We start from the raw sequence: 27938 nt of genomic DNA, 5'->3' as shown, positions 1-27938 counted from the left end.
TCGCTCAATATGATCTTTTCTAGTTATATCCATTCTTAGCTCTTCAATTAGCTGGGATTACAGGCTTGTGTCACAAGGTCTGGTTCTCCCCCACAGTCCCTGTAATCTTTATCTGTCTAAAACATCTATTAGTAAGACCTATTAGTTGTTAGCATGTGTGTGAATAGCAGGATGGAAGGACTAGAGTGCATGGAAGCCATGATTGAAGGATGGATGCCACAGCTTAGGAAAATAGTCCTGTAACTTCCCTACCTCATATTAGTCCACTGAGTGGCCAGACTAACAAATAACCTCAGGTAAGAATTTAGTGCAAAGGCAGATGCTCCATTAGCATTTGAGAAACCCTCTGAGAAATGAAGACACACGTCAGGTAGAACTCAGATTATCCCATGTCATCAAATATCAAAAGCATAAGTGTGTCACAGTTAAGAGCACTTGTTGCTTTTCAACGGGATCTGAGCTCAGTCCCCAGCATTCAATTTGTGCAGCTCAAAACTATCTGTACTCCAGCTCCAGGGGAATCCAATCTCTGGCCTCCATGAGTACCTGTACTCATGAGCATATATTCACATACAGACATACATGCCCAGACATAATTAAAAATAATAAAAATAAAGCTTTTCAATATAAAGCACAAGGAGAAATATCAAAATCATGCCAGGTGTTGTGAGAAAATGACAGTAAACTCATAAGTTTCTGATACTGGGATTATCAAATATGAAACCTAAAAGCATACTTGGCCAGTGTTTGAAGAGAAAAAGATATCAACTAAAGAAATACTAAAAATGACTGAACAGTTTTAAAGTGGAAGTAAAACAATTTGGGGAAATAAAATAACAGAAATTAGTTAAAGAGCATAATCAATAGCAAATCTGAGAGAGTAAATACAGAAGGCACAACACAGAGTTATGGATGAGAAAGGTTAAGGATCATGAAGCAATGAGAAAGAGAAAAATCTAGAGTCCTTTGGGGAAGAAGGCAAAAGGAGACAGAGGGAATTTCTGAAGATGCAGTGTAAAATAAGTTCCAGGATTGATAAAGACAGAAGCACTAAGATGTAAGAAGTCAGACATGTTCCATGTGAGATGGGAAGGGAGGGTGGCAGAAACAAGTAAACAAGGCAGGAAGGAAAAAGCAAAGAAGGAAGGAAGAAGTCAGCAAGGTAGGAAGGACCAAGGAATGAAGGAAAGAGGAAACAAGTAAGCAAGAAGGAATGAAGGCTCACGGTTGGTCTGCTCCTACATGTATCAGAGTAAAGGTGAATAATAAAGAAAAAGACAAAAAATCTTCTAAGTGGTCACAGAGGAAAAGACCGATGAATTAATTAACTTGTAAACGAGATGCAGTCTTATCTTAGACCATTATATTTGGCAAAATTCCCTTAAAGAACAACAGAAAAAAAAAAAAAAACCCAAAAACCCAATACTTTAGTTTGGCATCAACAGTGCCTCACAGAAAGCAACTTTTAAAGATGTTTATGGAGCTATGGATAAGGGAGGGTGTAAAGTGCAAGAGGGGAAAGCAAGCAAAGAAATAATGTATATGGGTCTATAATTACCAATCCAAGGAGTGTATAAATTCAACATAGAAATTTGGGTTGTAAGCTCTAGCAAGAGTAGCCATGGATTACTGTGACAATTACTACAATGAGATAGTGATTGACAAGGCGGAAGGAGGGGATGTTCCCACCCTTCAGAAGCTAGAAAAGGAAGAGGGATATCTTTTCCAGGGCTTTATTTTAGTGAAGAGAACAATGCTGGAAATCTATGAAGGCTTCCTATCTCTACCTTATTCCATGGGCAGTTGGCTCCTTCCATCACTGAGTTCCTGGCAGTTGCCTAGATACTACTTGGTATATATTTCCTATATTAAGTCCTTCAAAACGATAGATTTTTCCTTCTTTATGAGGATTCCTATGAATGAATACCTCATTTCTGATTGGCAGAGAGCAAGGAGATTTTTATGCCCAGACTGAATTTCATTCCAATAACAGTGTCGAACAAAAAGTTGACTGTGCAGAACTTAATAAAAGGCCTGGCTTTAAGAGAGGCTTGAGAATAGCCAGTCTTCTTTACCTTCTGAATGAATCTTAAAGGGAAGACTTGGCTGATAGGTACTGTTCTTAAAAGGGACTTGCATATTCTTTAAACAAACAAACAAAAGGAATGGGTAGAGATGTATCTCACTTGTAACCCCAGCACTCAAAAGATGAGGCTCAGATGTTTAAGGTCATTTCTGTTAATCCTCTGCTACATGTGAGTTCAAGGTTTAAAAAAAAAAAAGTGAAACATAAATTTATTAACCTAGTTAGCCTCATTCCTGCCTATGTATCTATTCCAGAATAATAATAAAAAAATATTCACACAAATAATTCTATGCAAATGTTCTCTTGAGAATTACTCAGTACTCCAAAATAGTAGAAATGTCTAGCACATGGTAATAGGTGATACCTACATAGCCAAAATCACTTCACAAGTAGAAAGGAGAGCCAAAAATCACTTCATCAGCTGACACTAATGAGCCTCAAAAACACTATCATAGGTTAAAAAACAAAACAAAACTAAAAAACACATGAAACAATTCATATATAATTTTCAGAGAAAGTTAATCTACAGAGTTACATGCATATATGACTTTCTAGGACCAGGTAAAGTACAAGGCAATATGATTCATTCTGAGCTGATGAAGTATTCTAAAATACAAGTAGATGAAATATTCTAAAATACAATAATTTGATTGTATATATGAACTAGGTAATTATTTGTATTTTTTTATTTTTCGAGACAGAGTTTCTCTGTGTGTAGCTCTGGATGTCCTGGAATTTACTGTGTAGACCAAGCTGGCCTTGAACTCACAGAGATTCACCCCTCCTCTGGCTCCCAGGTGCTGGGATTAAAGGTGTATGCCACCACTACCCAGCATCAACTAGGTAAATTACATCCTATTAAAATACTATCTTCATTTTACTAAAACAAAATACCAGAGGCAAGTAACTTATAGCAAAGAACAGAGTAAATTAGTTTACAGTTCTGGGCTCTCAAGTAAGCCTAAACTTTGAACCATTTACTGGGTAGCAATAGCAAGACATATGTACTAGAACCATTCACACACAAGGCACAAAGAGCTTTTTGGCCTGAGGTCTCATAATTCCCTTTCAGTACACATGAGAACCAACCTAAGGACCTCCCAGGGCTCTTTGGTACCCCCAACACTGGGCACTAAGCCTTTGACAGTCACAGGACATATTCATAGCATGTTACACATGAAACCATTTATTATTATCAGGTATATAGGCTGGAAATACCTTTACCAGGTTATACATTTGAAACTATATTTTTTACTGTTAAAATTATACATTTTTTTCTTGTGTTTTGCTAATCAGTTTTCAGCTGACAGCCAGCACTGCATGCTTTAATTGCATACATGGGCTGTGAAACACACATCATTCAGTAACGCTGAAGTCCAATACATGGCTGTAGTACCTCAGAGCTACTGGGTAAGAGCATGGAATGTCTACACTGAATTTACCAAGCATGCATTCTAAATCTTGTGTGAGACAGGTTGGCTGGAATGCAATCCCCTCTGTTATCTACTTCTCTACTCCATGCTTCAACGACCCATCAGTCAGCTTATGAGGGGCTACGGCATACGTCACACATGAGAAAAGTGAGGAAGGGTTATTTTGCCCCACAATGGGCCTGAGGCAAAGCAGCATCTCCCAGCAGTGGGAAGCTGGTGGAGTAGGCTGCTTAGCTCAGGGCACCAAGAAACAGTACAAGTGAAGGCAGGCCTCCTTTTTATTCAGGTCAGACCCTTTCTTACATTATGGGATGGTGCTGCCAGAATCAGGGTGGCTTCCTCCATTATTAGTCCTCTGGAACTGCTCTCTCAGGGTGTAAGTACAATTCATGACATTGGCATGTTTAGAACCTACCACTTCTTTAGAGTCTACATGTGAATGGATGATGAAATACATTTTTCTGTATCTGGCTTACTTCCCTTAATATACCATCCTTCAGGTTTATCCAAGATGTCACAAATATGACACCAAATTCCATGATGTACAAAATACTCCATTTTTAAAATCCATCCATCAGATAGGTTAATTCCGTAACTTAGCCATCATAAATAGACTAATTTGATTTTCTTTGGACTCACACTCAGTAATGGGATTGTTGAATCAAACTATAGTTCTATGTTTAAATTTGCGAGGAACTTTCAGCCTGATTTCCATAATGGCCATACTAGTTTACATTGCTACCACAGTATAGAATATACATCCTGTCTTAGTCAATGCTCTATTGTTGTGATGAAACACAGTGACCAAAGCAACTTGGGGAGGAAAGGGTTATACTCCCATATCACTGTTCATCATCAAATGTCAGGGCAGGAACTCACAGCAAGAACATGGAGGCAGGAGCTGATTCAGGGGCCATGGAGGGGTGCTGTTAACTGCCTTGCTCAGCCTGCTTTCTAATAGAACCCAGTCTCCAGCCCAGGTGGGGTACCACCAACAATGGGCTGGGCCTTTCCCCATGAACCACTAATTAAGAGAATGCCTATCCCTGGATCTTATGAAAGCATTTTCTCAATTGAGGTTCCCTCCTCTCTGATGACTCTAGCTTGTGTCAAGTTGACATAAAACTAGCCAGTACACATTCCCACCCTTTTCTTTACATCCTGGCCAATACATTATTCCAACTTAGGTTAAGTGAGAGCTCCTTGTGGTAGTGGCTGTATGTGTCTTCAGTTATGTCTTTTCAGGCCACCAAGCCATCTTTAAATCATATGATTTATTTTCTTGCTATCTAGGCACCACCATTATTACTCAAAAGCTAACAGAATCCATCTTGTTAAAATGGAAATAATTTGTGATATTTGCAGTGTGAGTGCTTGATGTAAAAAGGTTAAAAAAAAAAAAACCCTTCCATCCAGGTTTAGTAATACCCTAACAGTCATACAATGAGAAGCGACATTTGGTAGCCTTTTATAGACTTCATTTACAAGGCAGTCACTTAGAAGTGTTTGTTCTGTAGTTTAATTCCATTTTTTTTTTTTTTTTTTTTTTTTTTTGCACAGTATGTACTTGTTTTGGTAGGCTGAAAACAGAGACAAAAAAAAAAAAAGATAACTTTATTTAGCTGCATCATTTCTTTTCTTATTCTAGAAAGTTAGGAAAAATGGATTTTAACCAATAGGAGATAGTGGGCAGCAACAGTCCTGTGTAAGCTACTGAAGTACTTGGCTTAATTCATTTTAAAAAAAAAATAATTAATGCAGGTTAATAGGGGTTCTGCCCCGTCCAAGAACTGTGTGTAATGGCTCATTTTCATACACCATCTTCAATCCTATAACGCAGGCAACATTATCCACCTCCTCTAAAGAAAAACAAACAAACAAACAACAACAACAACAACAAAACCAAAAACTGAAGTTAGCAAGTGGATAACCTGTCTTCAGGCATGATGCTGATGACAATCACAACTAGAGCTAGGATAGTGACCATACCCACAGACTTAGGATAATTTCAATGTTTATAACTAGAAAGGTAAAATTTAATTTAAAATGTAGCATCTTAAAAATTCTCTAAAGAAATTGTTCATATCCCACTAATAACTCCCAGGTTGCCATCTTCAGTCCTAACTTCTCTCATCTAAATGACATTTGAGAATCTACTTGCTACTGGACATATTCATTTGCAGGCTGAAAACATCGCTCTAACTAAATCGGTGCAAATGAAACTTTTAAAACCTATTCTTCCCCAATGCCCACCTTGCTAAATAGCATCTTCCTTGGCCCACTGCAGCCAAAATCTTCATAGCATATACTGGCTACATCTGTTGTCTATGATTATTATGCTAGTGAGATCACCTAAAGTAGTTTCTAGGCTTGGAAGTAGCTTCATCGTTTCTGATTAAATGCTAAGATTCAATTAGGGAGTCACATCAAATAGAAGCCAGAAAATATGGTTCAACAGTCTTTCCCAAGAAAGAAAGAAAGACAGGAGTTTGGGTAATATCTATAGTCTTCCTTTTGTGTTTTCATTCTAGAGCTGCTCTCTGGAGATACTCTTGCTGAAACCAAGGACTTGTCCCAGCTGTGAAGATTACAGCTAATCTCGGGTACATTATTTTAAAAGAAGCAGCATTCAGGGTGCTGTTTAGAGGTACCATGGTATGCCAACCCGAGGTTGAGCAACAATGTATGCAATACTAACATTGCATGCCAGTCCAAGGATAAGTGACAGTGTATGCAACACCAACAGGGGTGTACTGAGTACTGTTTCCTAAGGAAATATCTGAAGATTTTACTGTAAGAAGAAAATAACTTTTGACAGGTAAAAAATAATCCCAAGAACCACAGTAGAATTCTACATCAAGTCTGTAAGGCTCAATCAATGTTTTTTTTTTTTTTACCTTAAAAAGAATTTATAGTATGTGGTTTTTAGCACTGAGGATGCTAGCACTTTAGAAAACAAAGACTAGCGAGGACCCTTTTGCTTTTGTCCATGTTCAAGTCTTAGAGGAGAAGGAGCTGGCAAGAGGAGGCTTCAGTGAAGGCAGCAGAATAATGAAGATGGAACAGTATTCTACACCATAAATCTTTTTCTGCTCTGTAAAACATCCCACTTTCAACATAAAGGCTCTTTAAAGAAATAAGAAAATAAAGCTTTAAGAAGGGTCTTGATACGTTATTTATGAACATATCAAGTGGAAACACACCCACTCCCACAGTTTAATAAAAATTTCCAACCAGTGTATCTCATTTTGCTCCTATTTTAAAAAGTCAATTATGAAATAAAATGCTACTATTTTAACTGCCACTCAGCTTTCTTCAAGAGGAATGTTTCAAATCAGCAGAATCACTTCCCCAAAGTTTCTGTTTCTGAAGGTCAAATAACTATGTAACTGCTTAATAAAGAAGAGAAGTCCCTCTAAACACTCCAGATCTTACAGACTTACATGTGGCTTCTTAGGTGAGGTATTAGCAAAGCTTATTTATTTTCATTTCCAAGGCTTTTATTTGCTCATTCCCTTGTGGAAAAACTGATTTCCATGATGATTCCCTTCTTAATTTTAATACCCTTTTTACTCATCATATAGACATAAGAATTTCCCATAAAATAATAAAATCCTTGCAAAGGAAATGAAGACAACTCAGGGTAAAGTATACTAGCTCTTTTTCAATTAATTGATCCACTGACATGCTCATGTAAGATTTTTTTTAAACCTAGGAATATAAGGTTAATTAACATAAAAGAGCCTCACTCTTCTAGATGCTGAATTTTGTATTTTACCCATGCTGCCTTAACTGCCTTGATTTCCCAGTAATGACCCAGTTCTCCTAATGAGGAACATTAACCCCTGGCTGTAGCTGTCCAGGACTTAATTGTCAACTGCAGCTGAAATAGGGGAGTTTGCCGATCAGCAGGTATGCGCTATATTAACTCATGTCATTTCAACCCCTGATAAATAAATGTGTTGCTAAGGCAACAGGAAGATCAGCTCCATCAGGATCCTCCCCTCTAGTAACCAGTGCACTCCTGCACTCATTGGGAGGAAACTGCCTTTCACTCCAAGCATAGGAAAAAAGGAAGGAAATTAACTGCATGTAACCATAATTAGAAGTAACATCATTCATCATCTTAGAAACATATCTAAATTAATGAAAAAGGACAGCATAGAAAGAAGCTTTTGAAGAACATTGTGACACACCATTTCCTTCAACAAGAGATGGGCACTGTGAGGCACTCCCTAACCAAGCAAAACTCTCACATCTGCCTTTCTGTGTGAATTTTCTTCTTTTGTTTAACCAAAAAAAAAAAAAAAAAAAAAAAATGATGCTAAAATGAATAGCACTGAAATAGCTAATTAGTTGCACAGCCAACAAAGATGATACGGGGGTTGGGGGGATACCTTAAATAACTTTTAATAATATACCTGGGAAATCTTCAGTGTAAATGAGTAAGGAAAAAGACTGGCCACTGAGCCTCAGTTTCTATAACATAAAAGGCCCAAGATCCCATTTACTTGGATTTTAGTAGGAATCTAAAAAGTGATTTTAGTGGATGTTTCTAGTAATAGCACCTGGATTATGGTGAAGAAGTAGGTAGAAGGCATTCTACAGTGACAATGGTGAAGTTACTTTGGTTTTTAAGCATTTTGAGACTCTCTTCCCAAGTGTTAGTATCCTTCTGTTACAATAAGTGGTTCAAATTTTAACAAACTCATGAAGGACTTTTATTTACAATATCTATGATAACTGGACCAGGAAACCACATGCCTTCTGAGAGCAATGCTGATCCCACAGCCACCTCCACTTGTGATAGTCCTTCTTCCCAACTGCCTGAGCAGGTGATAGTTGATTCCAACTAGTGAGTCTAAATGTTATCACCATCACTATCAAATCATTTTGACTATGTCTTCCCACATCATTCACTCTGGGTTTATGCTATTGAAACAACCTCACATTCATTTCAAAGTCTATGTCTCTACCCCAGAGGGCCTTGGCACTTAACATAAAGAACATTATTTAAAACACGATGCACGTGGTGAGGTGGCATGTACAAAGAGTGAAGTACCATTCCATGTTTGTCTGTATGGGTATATGGAACTGTACAATGTACACAGTCATGGAACCATCTCATAGTCAAGGAAATTCACAGATTGCTATTAGAAAGGAAGCATACCTATCCAGCTACCCACCCCCACACACCTGTGAGCCATTTATTTACTCCTCCACTCCTCATCTGAACAACAGGAGATATAGGGAGAGGCAAAGGGAGGCACTGTCTTCTGTAGTTCTGTGTCTGTCATAGCATGTCAAATTCAAATATCTTTGCAGTAACTATATGTCTATGAAATGAGTTAAGTGCAGACAACTTTTTTAACTACATTAAGCAAGGAAAGGGGAACAGGAACATTAGTTAATGTTCCTCTAATGATAGCAATACCAAAATAATAATGATGACAGGTATAAGTTGTTTATGCTGACATCAAGTGTAAATAAAGCAATGACAAACTTGAATTGTATCAACTTTGTTTATACATTATGTCTTCTGCGAAACAACTAGGAAACAGACTATAATAGATAGTAGGAATTATATATGGGAATTGGGTGGGGCTTAATTTTTGGGCATGTATTTTAGTTCTATTTCCTACCACTTATGTGCTATACCTTATAACAGAGCATCATAGGATTATCTAGCAGTGCCAAATTATTAGTTGATATACTACTATACAGTAGTTTTATGTTAGTATCTGTGTTCAAGTCTAATAAAATTTCTTGAGAGACCTTTTTGTGTTTTTTTTTTTTTAAATGCTGCAAATTTGAAATTCTTTATGCATAGGTCAAACAAATAAACAAAGCCCCCCCCAAAAAAAACCTAGGAAAAAGATAAATCTTAACAAAATTTACTGATTTGGGAATGGCTATAATCAGCTCAGACCTTCATGTGAGCTATGATCAGCTGATTGATAAACACAAAACAGGTTGCCATCGCCAAGCTCTGAGAATAGCTGAGGGCACTAGAGAGAATCTGTGGAATCACCTCTGTTTAGAGGTTGGAAGAAAGCAGCTTCCACTCAAATGCAGAAAAAGGCTGTAGCCAAGTGTGCCAGAGAGCATACGGCCCCCACATGAAAATTGTCCCCAGAATTAGTATTCTTTGAGGGTCATTTTTCATTTGGGAAGAGATTTCTATTTAACACTGAAACTGAACACAGGATGCTTATTTCTGAATTCCAGCACTTGGGCTTCTGACTCTTATGAAAGGAGAGTATGGCATCTGCACAGACCTGCAAGAATTTTCTAAAGCAAAGACCAGAAAACAAAAGAAAACAAACAAACAAACAAACAACAAAAAATAAAAAAATGAAACCCTTCTCGCCCCAGTTGTTTTGGTGATAAGAAACCAAGGCAAGTCCTCCTTCAGCCATCTAACATACATATGTCCTTTCAGAGGTAAGCATTAACTTGGTTTGTAAAGTTGGGTTTTAAACTTCAGTCAAGAAATAAAACAGAGTAACTTATTTTACTACCAAGTATTAATGGATAGGTTTCTATTTTTGCATCAATAATTTTAGTTAGGGGTCATCAAAGCCAGTAAAGATATGGATGCCAATCCTTTCTATGTTAGATAGGGTTAATGTTTACTTAGTTAGTCACGTAAGTACATTTCAAACCCTGATGGCTAAGATTTGTCCTTTCTAAAATCATACCCTTAATTATAATCAACTTGGAATGAGTCAACTGTTCACTATTTAATGGAAATTTCTGCAAATGCCAGATAGACCTTGAAAATCAATATACTTGGAGTGAAACACTCTGACAGTTATCCTACAGTCCAAATGAAAAGATAATGGGGGAACTTTAAAAAAATTTAACGTTTATCATTTTTATGTGTTTGTGCATGTGTTCCCAAATCCTGGTGCAAATGCGGAGGTCAGAAGATAACGTGTGGGAGTTGGATCTTTCTTTCTACCATGTGGGCTCTGGGGATGGAACTTGGGTAATCACGTTTGGCGGCAAGACCCCTTAACTGCTAAGCTACCTCAGTGGCCCAATTGAGAAATGTTTAACTTTAACCACTCTAATAATTTCAAGCTCCTTAACACACCCACCCCAACTTTTCTTTCTCAACCAGAAAACACCGACTTAGACTTATGGGATACTCAAGAGTTTTTTTTTTTTTTTTTTTTTTTTTTTTTTTTTAAATCACAGCTATCTAACTTATGGTTTCCTAACCACTTAATTCACCCGGAGGTAAATTCTGTTTGGTCTGAGTTTTCTCATATGTGACAAAGACTTATTTGCTGTCAACTGCTAAGACAAAAATTGTAATTAGATTAAAATAAAATATAATGCAATATCTTAAAATTCAGAGCCAGAAAGTTTAGTTCACAAGAATGAAAAATCAAGCAATTCTAATGGCTAGTGGCGCTGATCACACAGTGGTTTGCAATGACAGTTTGTGAATCCTAAGAGTGCTTTCTCTTTCAAGGACTTTTTAAAATCAAGATATTTTTGACAATAATCTTAAGATATAATTTGACTTTTTTTTTACTGTGTGACACGTGCTCTTATGCAATAAAAGCGGCTGTGCCTGAGCACAATTCAGGACAGCGGAAGCACACTGAATTAGTGGTATCCTAGTTTTCACCATCTGCCTTTGCAGCAAAAGGAAACAAAACAAAAGAAAACACATTTGCTTAATTTAAGAATGTGCTTGGGGAAATAATAAAAATTGTTCATATTGCTTATTGAATCTTTTTTAATAAATATTTTTTAGTATTTTCTGTGATCCAATTGGAAATGTATATGAAAGAACTTCCATGAAAATTAAGATATAGTAATGATTATCTTTAGGAAGAATATTTGTATGAATGCTGACTTAGATAAAATAGTTGCTTTCTTGAGGAAACAGAGTTTACTTGAATGAATGCTAGATACACCACTGCTAATCGGACTTGAGTATGGCAAATATTTTCAAATACAAACAATGTGAAACTCACTTTAAAGAAAATAACTTGTATATATGTTTTTTAATCATAAATTCAAGGTTTTAGATGACCAATAGAATTCTGATGAAACTGTGCCTACCCTATGAGCCCAACAGTTTTCTAAACCTCAAGCATGTTTCTTATGAGATTCATAGTGACATCTCAAAATCACATGATGGATCATGTCAACGTGCCACAGACCCACATTATTCCAATAAGCCTCTGTTTTCCATGTGACCTATACATACACAACGCCAGAAAAATCTGTTCAGTCTGCAAGGAACAGACAATAGACAATGCACTGTGGTAGCTCTAGATGACACAGTGCAACTCAGCTTTAACTTTCCTGTCAAGTTTTGATATAGCATGAAAGAAGAGCATAGACATATATATATATATATATATATATATATATATATATGTCCCTTATGACACTCCTTTTAAAGTGACACCTTCACAAGGCAGGGTTTTCTTCATGGTCTTCCATCCAAACGACACACTGCAACCACCACAGAGACACAGTGACTTCATGTCACTCTTCACCAGTATCTTTTATTTTGGAAACTTTATTTTTCATGGAACATGACTTATGTTAGCATGTGCTTGTCAATGTGTTCTTGTTATTTAAAATGGCAATATGAGTTGGGTATGCCTTAACCCTAGCACTGAGGAGGCAGAGGAAATTGGATCCCTGTAAATTCAAGGCCAGGAAAAAGAAAATAAAAAGACAATGTAATTTACAGATTTGTCCTTAGTTTTCAGGACGAAACCAGTAAATACTTCTAGGTATAATCTAAACAAAAGCCTTTGGTGTCTTACCAGTTTTATAAAACTTTGTTATGTGTGTGTGTGTGTGTGTGTGTGTGTGTGTGTGTGTGTGTGTGTACTTGAGTGACTGCAAGCACATGCATGTATAGAGGACAGAGAACAACCCTATGGAAGTGGTTCTCTTTGCACATTTTCATGGGTTTTGGGGAGAGCCCTTGGGTGGCCAGGCTTCCTGTGTAAAAGCTTTCACCCCTGAACCATCTCACCAGCCCGCTAATTTTAAGAGTGTGAGTTAGAGAACAGGGGCCTGGACAAGTGTGAGCTTTCACTATATTCTAAACTTGTTTTGACTCTCCATCTAGCAGTATGTCTGTGCCCATTATGATACAGAAATATTTGCATACAGGTTGAAACCTGGTATGATGCTGTATTATTTGGGGAAAAAAAAAAAAGAAAAGAAAACTAGCATTGCCAAACACAGCATTTTTCACAGATCTCTCTAAGCCATTTACATTAGCTGCACTGTGCTACAGATGTTTATAACCAGACATTAAAGACTGGGTAGAAAGACAAAATCAAATTGGTCTGCAGAGAGCCCAGAAACTGCTAAAATACTGTCAGTTATTTATCTACTGTCAGCACAGGTTGTACACTATAATCTTTGACAATCTCAATTCAGAAAGACCAAAGAGGGGCAAACCTTGCAGACATTTTAATAACAGATACAAAGCCAGAATGTATCTTCTAAAAATGTCACTTTTGATTTTGATATATATTCTACCAAGGAAGTTCTACATTTGGTTGACAACATACAAGATATGTTAGATACATATTCTACTAAGGAAGTTCTACATTTGGTTGACATCATACAAGATATGTTAGAGGCTAACACCTCGTTTGAGACCATTTATGGAAGAAACACAATGAGATCACCATCATTTCATTTCCAGGTAGCTATTCCAACTGCATGATTTCATGACAGATTTCTTATGACAGATCTTAGGACAGTGCTATCTCCCCTGTCCATTTCTCCTTTCTGTAAATTCTGTACTGAAACACATCTCTGGAAAATGTGCATGGCCAACCAAAAATGCAACAGACAACAGAGCTTCCCACAGCTACTCAGGAGAAACCCAGGAGTAAAAGTGGCTCAGGTGCAGACAAGGGCACAGTTAGCCTAAGTGTGGAATTGTGAACGAATAGGGCTGCATGAGAGACCCAGACAGGCCTGCTCATTTCCAGTGAAATCTTGCTTTCCCTCAGAACACAATTCATAGTGATAGGTCAATGATGGGATTTCCAGCCATACAACTGGAAGTCTAAATGAATGTGTGCTTGAAGCTGGGGATGAATGCTGAACCAGAGTCTTAATTTTCTAATTCATATTCACCAATTAAAAATAAACTGGATTTTTATGAGCAAATTTACATAAATCAGATGATAAAGCACCTACCACTAAAGGGTAGGAATTCAGCTCCTAACATTTGCATATATTCTCCTAAAGAAAACATAGGCATTTTAGCTTTTCATTGAAGACTCTTGCTGTGCTGGAACTCTAATGGGCTTAGAACAGTAAATTTTGAAGAAACTGATTGCTACCCCTGTAGCTAGTAAATGTCTGCCTAGACCCAGTGGCATTTGAAAAAAGTGTTTTATCATAAAATTATCCCAGCAGAGTCCATTCTGCAAGATAACATCATCATCATCATCATCAGTACTCCATGCAGGACCCAACAGCTCTGGCACAATATTGCCAGTCATTTATCTGTTGTCAGCACAGGTTACACACTGTAATCCTTGACTGCCTCGGAATTAGAATGTCTTTGATGTCCCCACAAGAGTTTTTTGCCCGAAGGCTTTACCAATGCTCGGCGGCTCAGTGTTTATTCCTCCTAATCTTCCTCTCATCTCCAGGCTAGCAGTGACAGATGGTTATGGGCACACAATAGTATTAAGAGTTTGATATTTTTTTTATGCTGTGCTCTCTGTACAACAAATAGCTATCAGACGCGGGCCAGAGAGCTGACATGGCTCGCGTAGGTAATGGCAAACAAACAGCTCGGGTTGATGCTTTCTGTCATTTCCCCTCCTAACCCTGCTTGTTTTCATTGTATACTCTCAAAGGTAAACTATATTAACCTTATAGACTGTTATTAAAAAGATATATCTATATGAGCATAAAGTGCTTTTCTTTTTTCTTTTTCTTACTCTTTTGATTATGAAAGTAATACTGCTGACATATTGAACAAATATCGAATGTCAACATAAATTTTTAGTGTGTGATAATATCCCCTTCATATAGCTGTGTGTCAGGCGGGAACCCGTGGATGATGCATAGCAGTAAATAACCCAAACAAAATTAGTTCTCTTGTCAGCTTCTACCTTGTATGTCCCCAGGCATCAGTAAAATTGACTGCACGCTAGATTTTCAAAATTAGCCCTAATGTTAGCTATGTGTCTGGCAACCTCCAAGTTTCCAATGTTCTACTATATTACCCGTAAGGATGAATGTGTTACTTTTATATTTTGGCATTTACTCTTGCTGATGCGGCTTTTTTCCCCTCTTCTCCAAATTAAAAATAATTTAGCTTTAACAATAAGAATGTGCACAAACATCATGCTGCATCTCTTTAAGCAACTAACTTTAGGCAATTAAATTAAATTAAAGCAAAAATATACAAAGGAAGAGAAGGAATTATTCAATTTAATATTGTTAATTTTATTAACATAGCTCTGTCTAATTTTGTGCAAAGTATTGAATAACATGGTTCTCAATCTGCCTCTGCATTGTTGTTTGTTGTTTTGTACCCACAGTTTCCAAATTATTTAATGTTTTTATGAAAATCTAGAACAAAACTTTTTAGAATTGACTTTCTTGCAATAACTATTCACTGAGAGAGAAGCAAAGCTTAATGGAATAAGAGAGGTTTTCAGAAGACGGTAAATGAGAATGAGTATTTTACCTTTAAATAGGGCTCATTTCACCCGGCCCACTGCACCTCAAATCACATGAAAGAATACTGAGTCTTGTGACATTCTGAGTACAACATGAGGCTGGAAGGGTGTTGGTGAACAAACAAGCCCCAAACTGTATCTCATAACAACGCTTAGCCTCTAAATTTCAGGTTCATGCATTTAGAATCAAAGACAAAATCCCTTTAGGTACCAGATGCTGCAGATCAACTGGGAGAGCTTGTGGAGTTTTAATGTGCTTGGAGGCAAATCCTGGGCAAAGGCGCTTTCCTGCCGGTGTGTGTGCTTATTACTTCACCTGCAAACAGTTGCTCTCAATCGGACCTAATGATCAGCCCAGCATTGCTGCAATAAAGAGGCCATAATCTGTAGGGGAAGCAACTCTAATCAGGCCACATGCAGATTAAACTAACTGGAAGGAATAAAAACTAGATTAAAATATTCATGCCTAATACCAGAAGATTATCAGGACATTTTACCTCCTTAAATCCTAATTTATAGAAGCCAGGGCTAGGTTTATGAGTTTATATTTGGTGGGATTATATGCTGCATTGACTTCCATGTGATGAGAAGAAATTCAGTCGGACCGTTTGTCTAGCATAATACAAAGGCATTTGGCAGAAGGTAGACAGCTTTACATGCACTAACACATGTACAAATAAGCCATGACAAATAAAATGAAGCTGTCCAGTTGACACTGGTCAAAGTAAGAGTAAAACATGGGAATTATTGTTTTAAGAGTGATGTAGTTAACTGATGTCCATATGTGAATTAAATCTGGATTAATACTTGCCACTCTCTGTATAATGGCATTTGATTTCTCTACTTTGAAACTTCTTGTATAAGATTTGATTTTCTAAATGTGTCTGGCTGCTATTACTAGTTGAACAAATTATTGCAAATGTTATTTATAATTCACATATAAAGTAAAAATATAGCAATTAATGTACAGTTACGGGTGGTGCTGCCTTGGTACTGTACTAATAGGAAACTGTAAATGCAAATTCAAGTGACCTTTTTCTAAAGCTACAAGACAGCATATTAGAAAGTCCATCATCAAAACCCATTTTGTAAAACAGTAAACTGGTATGTCTTGACTTACCACCTATGGGGCCACGTGATGTGCAGCGGTCTTTGCTGATCATCAGCTCCACAGAAAAGGCTGCTGGGACTAAGAGCTAGATTTTTGCTCCCAGGAAGAGAGCTTGAGTTATCTTCTGACAGGCTGGACTTCTCCAAGCCTGATTTCTGGATTGATGGGTTGTCTGGGGTTTCTTGTCCAGCATCAAGGCCAGGGTGTTCCTCAGACTTTGATTTAAAATTCTCCAAGAACTTCTTAGAATCCTTCTTCTCTGGTTGGGAAGGAAGTATCACAGACAGGGCTGCAACACCATCTCCATTAAGGCTGAGCATCCTCCTTAAGTGGGCTATTTTGTGCTTGGGCATGAATCTGTTACAAAAAGGGAATGCAATATGGTTTTTGTTGAAAAAAAAAAAAAGTAAAATTAGTTCCTTACCTTCCTATAAGGACAAAGTGACGACATACAAAACTGAGAAAAAATAAAGATGTTATGACAAAAGTTCTCAGGAAAGTGCAACAAGTATTAGTCACTAAGAGAAAGCTCAAAGATTTGAAGTTGGTCAAAACTGTCTTTGAATAGTCTCCAAAGCAAACGGGTGTGGCACATACTATAGATCACAAGACTATAGATGTAGTTTATCATCTGTCACTCATTTGTCTTCCTGGATTCCCATTTTGTGTTTCCTAGTCATTCCTTGGCTTAGAACATTTCTCATCATTCACTAACAATGTTTGAAACTTCCTTGGTTAACTCTTGCTATTTCTGTTCATGTGGCTGCTTTTTATTCCTGGGAACCTATATATACTTTCTATTAAATTGACCTGGCTGGTATTTCCTGAAGTATGTTTTACTCTCTGTGTAATTTTCATTTCTATATTTTCCTACAATGCTATTGTAAAACAGAGTTAAATGTGCTGCTGATTTGCAAAGAACCCAAATAAAACAAAATCCTTAAAAAAAAAAAAATCCCAATATAACCTAAAATCAAGGAACCAGCTACAGCATTATAAGATTTAACCTCAAGGATTTATCCATCTATAGGGACCAAACCATGGGTAGGTAAGAGTGGGAGAGGGGTAAGTGGACAACCAACTGGCCTATATTTTTGAACTATATTTCTATACTTTTGAAACCGAGGAATAAAAATAGGCTCAAAGAGAGCTTTATTGAAACATTTTGCAAGGCAGGCAAATCCTGTATTGAGGAGGTAGTAGAAAACACGTGTAGGAAGAGGGCCTCATCTGGAAATAGCACATGACCTAGTTCTGGATGCAGGTCTGGAGGAGTAGGCTGGGCCAGGTGCCTGGACTCTCTAGGCCTCTTACTGAATTGGGGGGGCAGTGAATAAGTATTTATGAGGCAGGTGGGGAAGAACCCTCCTGGACATAGAATAAAGAACATAAGTGGAGAAAGTTATTTTGGGAGAGTAAAGGCACAAAAGCCTTGAAGGATGATGGCTCAGAACTTTGACCTGTCCCATGTTGATGGCTGCTAATGCTCACAGAGTCTCTGTAGGGTAGAGTAGGTAGAAACCCTGCAGAGATGAGGGTTTATGAGTGAAAGGCAGAAGGATAAGTGGGTAAGGCACAAGGACGTAGGGCTATTTCCTTGGGGACACTTGATAAGTCAAGAAGGATTCTGAAGACAGGAAAGTCTTGTAAAACAGAGAAAAAAAATTACAACATATGTGATGAATGGCAGGGTTTATTAGGAAGGAGTGGTTTTTAAAAGATAATAAATGGCTTTCCTGAAAAGCTGAAGAAAAAAGAAACAGGAAAACAAAACAAAACAAAACAAAACTGTCTTAGACACCAGGTTGTTATAGGGAGACTTATTTCATGAAGCTATTAGTTTAGGTCCATTATTTCAAGCCAGGTGAGTAGAAGTGGATATTAGAATTAAAATCACAAACATGTGTGCATATATGCCACCATGCAGGGAAGAGCTTGGCAGGAAGTCCATGCAGTGAAAGGTGTTCAAAAACAAAAAATCAAAAGAGGTGTAAGAGGGATGAGGACAGATCTTATGGAATGGGGAAAGAGAGTTAACTGGGCATAAAGCCAGGCCTGAGAAGCAATGCTAGAACGCATAGGGGAGTGTAAGTGAGCTGAAGAGTCTTTTTATAGCATACCATAGAGATTACACAATGAAAAGACATCTTCAGGGATGCCTATGCTTGTTTTATGAAGCCTCATATCTATTCTGATTGCAAACAGGTAGAGAAAAATCAACGAGTTAGACAGAACTCCTTCCTTCCCAGTACTAAGCAGATGGCAGCACAGAAAGAGAAATTACAAAGAATGGATGGACCAAATCTGTAAGTACCTTAATAAAATAGTAAGGCAATTTTTGATTTAAAATGGTAAGAAGTCTGGGCAGGTACAGATTGTAATTCCACCTCATAGGTGCAAAGTTTTAAAGGAACAAACAAACTTTCTACTTGAAAAATAATTTCAAAATATGAAGAGCATTGTAAGCTCTCACTGATGACGACAATGGGTATGTATGTGGATGTGACAGAACTTTAACTTCCTGGACAGAAGGACAAATGGTAAGAGAAGTAGCTTTCAGCCTCAGACACATCTGGAAAGCAGCAGAAATATAAGTCTACTTGTTTATGCAGATAAAGAATGCCAGCAAAAGGAAAATAGATCCCTACAAAATTACAAACCATGCATGAAGGATTCACAATAACAAATAAATCAATGGGCATCGAAACAACATCTTCATTTTTAGAAAAGAGTATCATGGCCAATCTTACTCTATTAAAAGCCATTTATACTGTCCAGCATGTGAGGGAAACTGCAAATGAAAAGAGATAGGAGATTGGCTAAAGGGCTATAAACAATAGACACTGATAACAGACAAGGAATTTCCTGGTGGGCAGCTTCTAGGCCTGATTGTACTCCACATGTTTTCCAGCATTCTCAGGGATGATCAGACTCTCTGGTTAATACAGGTTGTGGCAGCTGCCTTGATAGGTGGTAGTGAACAAGGCCATGGAAGATGCAGGGAATAAACAAGACAGTAGCTCAAGGATTTTACAAATCCCTCAAACCCATGAAATTGGAATCAGTCTTGAAATAAGGATGGACATAGGAAAATGTCATTTAAAACATTCTGAACTGGCCCAGATGAGCAAGTGCTGACTTGACCCCATAAACTGCACCCCAAGTTCTGGGTCCCACTGCAAAGGTGGGGAGAAGCAGAGGCTCTGAGAATGCTGATTTCATTGGGGCCCCTGACAACTGTATGTTTGAAAGTGAGAGAGATCTTGGAAGAGCAATAATAATGATTAAGGCAATGGAAGAGTTGATTTATGAGGACAGATTAAAGGAGCTAAATATGAATGGCCTGGTGAAGTGACAACTAGACAGATACATAATAGGCGTCTCTAAGGAGAAAGAATAATTATTTAGCCTGGTACAAGGGGGTATAACTAGGAATAATGAGATGAAATTAAGAATGGGAAATTTTAAGCTGAATTTCAAGAAAAACTCCCTGACGGTATAATTTATTAGCTCATAGAATAAATTCCCCATGGAATGCTAGAGCTAGGAAAACTTAATAATTGAGCTGGACAAAATACCAATAAATAACATAGATAACAATCCAGTACTTAGAAGAAGATGGTTACAAGCAATTTTTCCCTTACTTATACATCTTTTCACATTTTTAAACATTCTATTTATTATAGTGATTGGCACTCGAAGAAATATTTAGGTGTTACCTGGATTTAACAGGGCACCTCATTTAGTTGGGGCAAGTCAAAAAACACTATTTTCACATACTTTTCAAAAAAAGTGATAGCACAAAATAAATGCATTTTAACTACATTATTTCAATAAAGCTGGCTTTTAGGCAGGCTGGACAAATACATTAATTTGAAAATAAAAGAAAACAATATCATTCGCCATCCCATACAATCTAAGTCTTGGTGCCTTTGAGCTCATATTTTCATAGGCATGTTTATGCAAACAATTTACTGTCATAATAGACATGGAAAAAAAAAACAACACCCTTTCTGTCTTTCTGAATGCAGCTCTGTGGTCAATTACTTCTCATCAATACCAAGTTCAAACAGGCATAATACTAACAAGCAGTTTGCTTAATAATAGTCACCACTCTAATTAACCCATCCAGAACATTCTTAACCAGACACTATTTATAATCTACAGTTAAGAGACGCCTGGCAATAGACTGTTCTTATGCTTAAAAAAAAACCAACCAAACAAACAAAAAACAAACAAACAAACAAAAAAAAAACTTAGAGATGGGCTGACATGGAAATAGATAGAATGTCCTGGCTGTAATCCACAGAGACTCTGAGAACAGGCTCAAGTTTCAACACTTCCCTCTCTTCCTCAGCTACAACTCTGGAGGAGCTGCTAATGAGAAGATAGAGAGAAGGTTCTAAAATAAGGCAAGAAGAAAAGACAAACCATGGCCTGACTTCCAGAGCAGACATCAGGACTCTCTTTGAAACATGGTCAGAAACTTTTGGGATTATGGGTACTACTCATCCCCATGCTTCCAATCTGTTATTAGCCAGAGGACTCTTCCTTTGAACTCTCCCACCAATGGCCAATATAGAAAGAGATTCCTTTCTTGTAGACTCTTCTTTCAAAATCTAATCTTTCCCATCTCTGTCTCACAGTCGCCAAAGACATTGTCATAAAATCCCAGGACCATGCCAGGCAATATGTAAAGACAAGCTCTGGCAAATGTTTCCTAGGTCTAAATTGATATCCCTCCATCTCAATCTTTGCAAGTCCACACATATAAACCTAGAGCTGAACCTTAAGTCAGTCAGGAGAACCAACAGATCCTAAGTAAGTATAAATGATGGTAACAAGGGGAGTACATAAAGGAAAGCCTCAAATGACCTCAGTTAATTTTTGCTAGTGTGCAGAGATATATGTAGCTGACCAGAGAGGGATTCAAGAGGAAGGCATACTTTAAGGGAAGGAGTGGCAGCCAGACATGCACATGGGTGCATACCATGCTGAAGGGAATCTTTGGCCAAAACATATTCATGAGCAGATGTGCTACTGATAATTCTTTTTGACAGAGTGTAATACAAAGTACTTATCATAGTGATTTCCAACTACAGAGTTCTATAAACAAAAGGTAAGTCTATGGACTGAAAGTCAACAAGATAATGGTTATCTATAGTCTTGCTTCATCAGAGATTGGGAAGATAGCAGATAATTTAACAAAGGAAGCAAAGTAGTGGTTACTGAAGAGGAAAGGGCAGTGCAAATGACCAAAGGGTATCCAAATCTGAGTCTGGGAAGAGAAGGAGAATGCTGAGTGCAGTGTGCTACCTGGTGTCAAAAGGAGAGAGGTCTGGATTCAGCACAGGTCTGGGACGGAAGGGGCAGAGTACTGATCACCACTCTCACAGAATTTATTTTATGCAACACCATTTCTATGGAACATCAGAAAAATGTTTCATAAGAAAACAAATTTAAGAAATGCTGAGATAACATTATAGAGCTTTTAAATTTGCACACTACCATGGACTGCAAAAATGTTCATTCATCCAATCTTTTGAGTACCTAGTACTCATAATATTTAAAAACTCTGTTCCAAACTTAATGGCCATGGAATAAGAACCACCCCCCCCCCAACATGGCATCTTCAGAACTAACGATTAACGGGAAATGCTACTCTAGCCCTGAAGAAACATGGGTAAAAGGCATATCAGGGGGATGGGAAGAGGTATTCACTTGGGAAAATTGTGGCTCCTAAAGCAGAAACTATAGACCGAGACTCTAGATTAGTAGACAATATTAGTAGGATATATGAAAGAAATTATAGAAAAAGACATGGCTATACACATGAATGGTAGAGAAAAAAAAATCAACCATGTTCATCTAAGTGATTTCTATAGATTCTTGGATTGAAACCAATTTAAGAAGAAAGAAACCATGAATAATAAGTAACTTTTAAAACTAACCAGAAAGACACAAATACAGACAGTTCAGTGATCTAAGCCCTTGGGCAATTTATTTAAAAAAAAAAAAAAAACCTATTCATTGTTACCCAACAATGTGTTAGAAATTAATTACAAAATTAACATTTTTAGAATTTAGCCACATAAGCAAATAGCAAAGATAATTAAAAGATCATGCTTGCCCACATGTCTCCAATACATCAATTATATGGTGAGCAGATTTAGATACTTTATAGTATACTCATAAAATATAAAAGCAAAACTCTTGACGTAGACTTTGAATGTATACATATTCTCTTTGCCTCCTGCCATGCTATCTTCACTAAACAGAAGAATCACAAGCAAAGAAATCCATCCTAATTATAACTGTATGTTTATAAGCTACAGCATTAAGCAGAAAGACCTGTATCCTCGGTTGGCTCACTGAGTTATGGAGGCATGCTCTCTTTCATTGGGGATGACTAAGGTCAAATATTAATACAATAGGTGGCATGTGTCCATGGAGGTTGTTTCAATGTTGTTTGACTCAAGTCAAAGACGATCAGTCATGATCCTACACATCCAGCACAACTGCTTTGGAGAATGAGACACTAAACAGCACTAAGATGGGTGAAGCTGCTTTTATTCAATATTTAATATTTAGTGCCTGAAACAAAATTTGTCATGCTACAAACATTTATAGTCAACATGAAATATTGACAGCAATGTTGAGAGGACAGGAGGCAAGAGAGTCTTACTTGGACAAGGCAGAATTTGTAATAGGAAATGAGGAGCCTCCCAAATTAGTAAAGGATAGTTTCATTATAGTCCCCTTTAAATGGCCGGATATAAGGCTGTCTTAAGGAAATCAGGGGCCTATTTCCACTTGTTTATACTTTCCACTATGACTTATAAGAGTAATTTCTACATATCTAACACTTAGGGGTTAACTTTTCTTTTACCATTTGCTTGACTCTCTTAGAATAGTGGGCATAATTCATGTTATTTATCTTAATTGGTTATACATTGTGTCCAATTCTTTCTTAATTTAGATTGTACACTTTCCTAGTTTAACGGCTACTTATATGAACAAATCACCTTAGCTAATTTTATAAAACCTCTTTAGGATATAGTCTTCTCACACAGAAGATTTAAATTCCTTACGAATTTGAAAGCTACCCTGCATCCTTGCCAATATGAACTTTTGCCCTGAACAAAGAAGCTATCTAAGGCAACAACTAAGTTTTGGCTTATACAAGTTTTCCTCTAACAGTTCTATAGTTAGGGAAATTCCTACAGTTAGGGAAATTCCTAGCTGAACCTTCAAGGATAGAACTTGATCATTTTTTTAATTATTATTATTTTTTTATTATTATACTTCTTTTTCTTTCTCTTCCCCTTGTCACCTAATGGCACCGTGGGTCTCTCTGCACCCTCTGGCCACTTTGCTCTTACTCACATTATCTAATGCTGGGATTATTCCTAAAATAATCTTGGGTATATCTGCATCCTTCAGTCACTCAGTGAATAAGTCACTGTGTTTAATAATCAAAGACATTCATTCAACAGATAATGAAGGCTCCTCTATGTGCAAGAGGTTATATCTATACTTACAAAGTTTTAGCTTGTCTACAGTGACCTTAAGTATATACTGTTTTCATTGCCCATATCATTCATTATCCTCCCTCCCTCCTTCCCTCCCTCCCTTCCTCCCTCCCTCCCTCCCTCCCTCTCTCCCTCCTTTTTAACAGTACTAGGGATTAAATCCAGCACTTTGAGACAAGGTCTCAAACACTGAGTTGCATCTGTAGCCCACCATAACATTTTAAACTAAACTGTGACTTTTGATACCATTAATCAATGCTTCACAAATTCCATAATTTGCTCATCAATTTTTCTTGTAGCTTAGAACTTCTACTTATATATCTTGCTTGATGATGGTGAAGTACTACAGTTTGAATCTGAAATGTCCCCTCCTTGTGCTCATCTTCTGCATGCCTGTTCCACAGTGAATAGGAATATTTTAGAGTGTGGAACTTTTAAGAGAAAGCCAAGTCAATGGAAGTAGATAAGGATAAGCCCATGGAGGTTATACCCACCATTCATTCAGGTCCAGTATTTTCTGTTTCCTAGTCCATGCAATGTGAGTAACAGCTGCTACCACCTCCCTACCTTCGATTGAAGCATTCTACTAAGGACTCTTGCTATCATGAACTGCCATGATGGACTAAACTCTCCATGTGCCAAAACAATCCTTTTCTCTTTATGTTGTCTCTATCACGTTTTTGGCTACAGCAATACAAATGTCACTACGGCAGTATACAAATCTAAAACCATTCCCCCCAGTGTGGATTTAAAAGAATTTCCTTCAAACTAGAGGAAGGGGCTATTTATATGCACACCACTGACTTGCTGTGTAAGGATTTACTTTTCAGAAAGTCTCTTAAACATTAATAAAGCGTGGATACTTGGACAGAAGGTCTGGAAGTTGCCTCCACCCAGGTGCTTTATTTTAGGATTCTTTTTCTTCCTCCTGACAAGAGACATTATTGAGAAACTTTTTAAAAAGTGGGAAAAATACACTGGGATTGAAGAAAGAATCTTCCCCCTTTCTAAACAAATTTTGGGTAGGATTTATAATTGGACCATTTCCTTTGAAGTATTACAAGATATTTTTTTAAGATTCTAATTTTAGTATTTTTTTCTATTTCCTTTCTTTCCCCTCCAAACCCCCCATATGTTACACCCTACTCTCCTTCAAATTCATGGCCTCTGCCTGTGGATCAACATGTAATTCTTAGCTAATACTCAAGCACCATGTCTACCTGTGTGCCACCATGCTCCCTGCCATGATGCTAATGGACTATAAGCTTCAAAACTATAAGCTCCCAATTAAATGCTTTCTTTTAAATGAGTTGCTGCAGTCAAGGTGTCTCTTCATAGCAATTGAGCAGTGACTGATTCATATATATATATATATATGAATGATATACACACACACACACACACACACACTCACACACACATGTAGTGACATAGTCCTTCTGTAACACTGACCACGCCCATTGGGGGGTGGAGCGATGGGCGGAGGTGACCTGAGGAAGGAGGTCGGAGGGGGCCAGGAAGGCGCTCTCTCTTGCTGGCGGGACTTGGACAGGAGAGGATCAGGTTAAATTCCCTGGTGTTCATCTGTCTAGGTTGTAAGTTATTTCTCCCTGAATAAACATCTATTCGGCCTATTTGTTTATCCTGATCCTTATTTACCGCAATACACACACATCACATTCAGTCCATAAAAAGTTACTTATGTATGTTTTCAGGCACTGGGTAATCAATTGTGCTCATCCTTGAGGAAGAAAATCTCTCCTGCTCCCAGCTTTCCTCAGTTGTCTATAGTTATTTGTATATGGTTGAGGCTTCTGGGTTTTTAACCTATTGCTTTGGCATGTCCATTGTGGTATGCCATAATTTCTTACTGGATATAATGGTGGGAAAAGTGGGGAACAGGTACAAGACTATGATAGGTGAAACTTCATGAAAAGGGTACCAGGAAAATAATGGAGTGGGAGGCGCTACATCGAGGCTGATAGTGACAGAAGAAAACCCTGTCAAAGTGAGCTAAAAAACAAAAATGAAAGAATTGGGGCAATAAGAAGAATGTTTGTAAGTTTTGCTTCCCAATGTTACTTAAAAAAACAAAAACAAACAAACAAACAAAAACAACAAAGGTCCAAGATTCAAGACAGAAATTTCTTTTAAGACTGTTTGGGTTTTGAATGTTCTCTTAATCTCAGTTGTTTTCAGTTTTCTGATCTGTTCCATGAGGGTGAGACCACTTGCAAAGTTTTCAAAGAGGTAAATGTCAAACTTCTAATATAGTTTAATGATTCCCTTACTGCTAACCAGCAAACGACATGAAGAGTAATAATGCAGGACATAAGCATGTTATCTGGTTTCAAAGTCAGGACTCTGTTGTATTTTAACTGTCTTGAGAAACGTGTTTTCATCAAGTACCAATTAACTTGCTAGTAATAGGGAAATATTACTGTTTTGCAGAATTATGTTTTCCTATTGGTTAGCACATGCTATGAACTCAGTCAATTTCCACTTTAAAAAGCTGATGCTAATGGTGAGGATCAAGATAGTATTTTGTGTTACTAAAGGGACACCGAAAATTCTGAACACTCATGCACAGGGTTACATTCATGCTGTCTTTAAATTTCCTTCCACATTACACTTTAGTCACCCATTGCACACAAGCAGTTTAATATGCTATCTTCATTTATATGTGAATTAAAATTTGTATATGTGCCTTAGGGGCACATAAACTGCAAGATCAAACAAATATATTCCTCCTTCTTTCTTTCATGTAATACTGTTTTCTGCTTTTCACTTTTCTCCCAGTTTTTCTTTACTGTCTCGTTTCCCTTTAAACTCCATAAAACTAGAAATATAAAAGCAGGAAAAAAAAAAAAGGCATCAGTTTCTATCTCTCAGGTATAAACACATGGCATCAAAAGTTCATTTCTCCTTCTCTCTCTTATTAAATATTATAATGCTAGGTACTGAGCCACTCATGTTCTGATTATACTGTTGTCTAAATAGTTAAGCCACAGAAACCAGCCTTAGCCAAAACTAATTTTATAAGAAAGTGTTGTTAATTTTACATTTGAAGTAAGTGTGCAAATTAAAGACAATAAATATAATAGATAATCAGAATGCCTGACATGCAGGGGCATTTCTACAATACAATCAAGGTATAGGGAGTCTGAAAAGCCGGTGAAAACGCTGAATATAAAAGGTTTCCATAGAAAAAAATTCATCTCCCATTCAAGCAAAATTACACATGCTAGAGGCCAGCTGCCATCATGGGGCACAGCTTGGGAGGTGCTGCAGTTAGGAAGAAGCTGGGTGGGGCTATAGCAGAAACCACAGCTGGAGAGGGAGGGCCTGGCTCCAGAACTTCACAAGAAGAGGATGCTCAGCTCTGCTCTCATCAAGGTCAGACGTTTGCCTGGTATGAGAGTGAGAGGTGGGCTGCTGCTATGGTTTGGATGCTTTTGTCAAGGGTGGTGCCACTGAGAGGTGGAGGTGGTAGACTTGATGGAGAGATGAATTTTAGGGGAAAGGTCTTCAGGTAATTTGGGATTTGCCAAGGAAGGTAGATCTTAAGAGTTCCTTTGGTAACTTTGGCAAAAAATTACTACATAGAAGGCTAAGATTGTCCCACCCTCCCTCTCTCTGTTCTGGTTCAAGATGTGACTGTTTTTACACATATTCCTGCCATATGTGCCACCATCTGCCATGTTTAGCAAAAGCCAATCCAATGGGGATGTCTGATCTTGGACTTTGAACTTCTAAAACTGTAAGCAACATAAACCTTTCTTTGCATATGTTGGTGACCTCAGGTATTTGATTGTAGAAATGCAAAATTAACTAACAGAACTGTAAATAGGGGGGAAATCATACATGCAGATGGCCCAGTGCATGCCAGACATGGTCCAGAAAGAAAAAGTAAAAACAGCTAGAGCACTAGTTGGGCGGAGGATAGGCAAGAAGATAGGGTAAAGAATGATAAAAGATGAGGCTTGCAACATCAGCAAGGGAGGTTTTTGTCCTTAATAATCAAAGTGGAGGGGCTAAAAGCTCTTGGGGAAGTTTTGGGCCAGCAGGGTA

At 37.6% G+C, this 27938-nt stretch overlaps 1 protein-coding gene across 3 annotated transcripts in view; it reads right to left on the bottom strand.

The window, feature by feature from the left end:
- Positions 1-27938, bottom strand: part of Gtdc1 (glycosyltransferase like domain containing 1) — a 223499-nt gene that overhangs the window by 45034 nt on the left and 150527 nt on the right. For 2 of the 3 annotated variants that reach the window (XR_007834550.1, XM_051184737.1), the window contains exon 4: positions 16345-16692. The exons of the other annotated variant lie outside the window; for it this stretch is intronic. Coding sequence is in view for 1 of the 2 variants with exons in the window: in XM_051184737.1 (XP_051040694.1) it covers positions 16345-16692 (348 nt within the window). In the remaining variant the exon portion in view is untranslated. The remainder of the gene's footprint in view (positions 1-16344; positions 16693-27938) is intronic. 3 annotated transcript variants of the gene reach the window in all.

The sequence above is a fragment of the Phodopus roborovskii genome, unplaced genomic scaffold (assembly GCF_943737965.1).
Source record: "Phodopus roborovskii unplaced genomic scaffold, PHOROB, whole genome shotgun sequence".
Classification (NCBI taxonomy): domain Eukaryota; kingdom Metazoa; phylum Chordata; class Mammalia; order Rodentia; family Cricetidae; genus Phodopus; species Phodopus roborovskii.
Note: the sequence above shows the minus strand (reverse complement) of the source record. Positions and strands in the feature narration are given on the sequence as shown.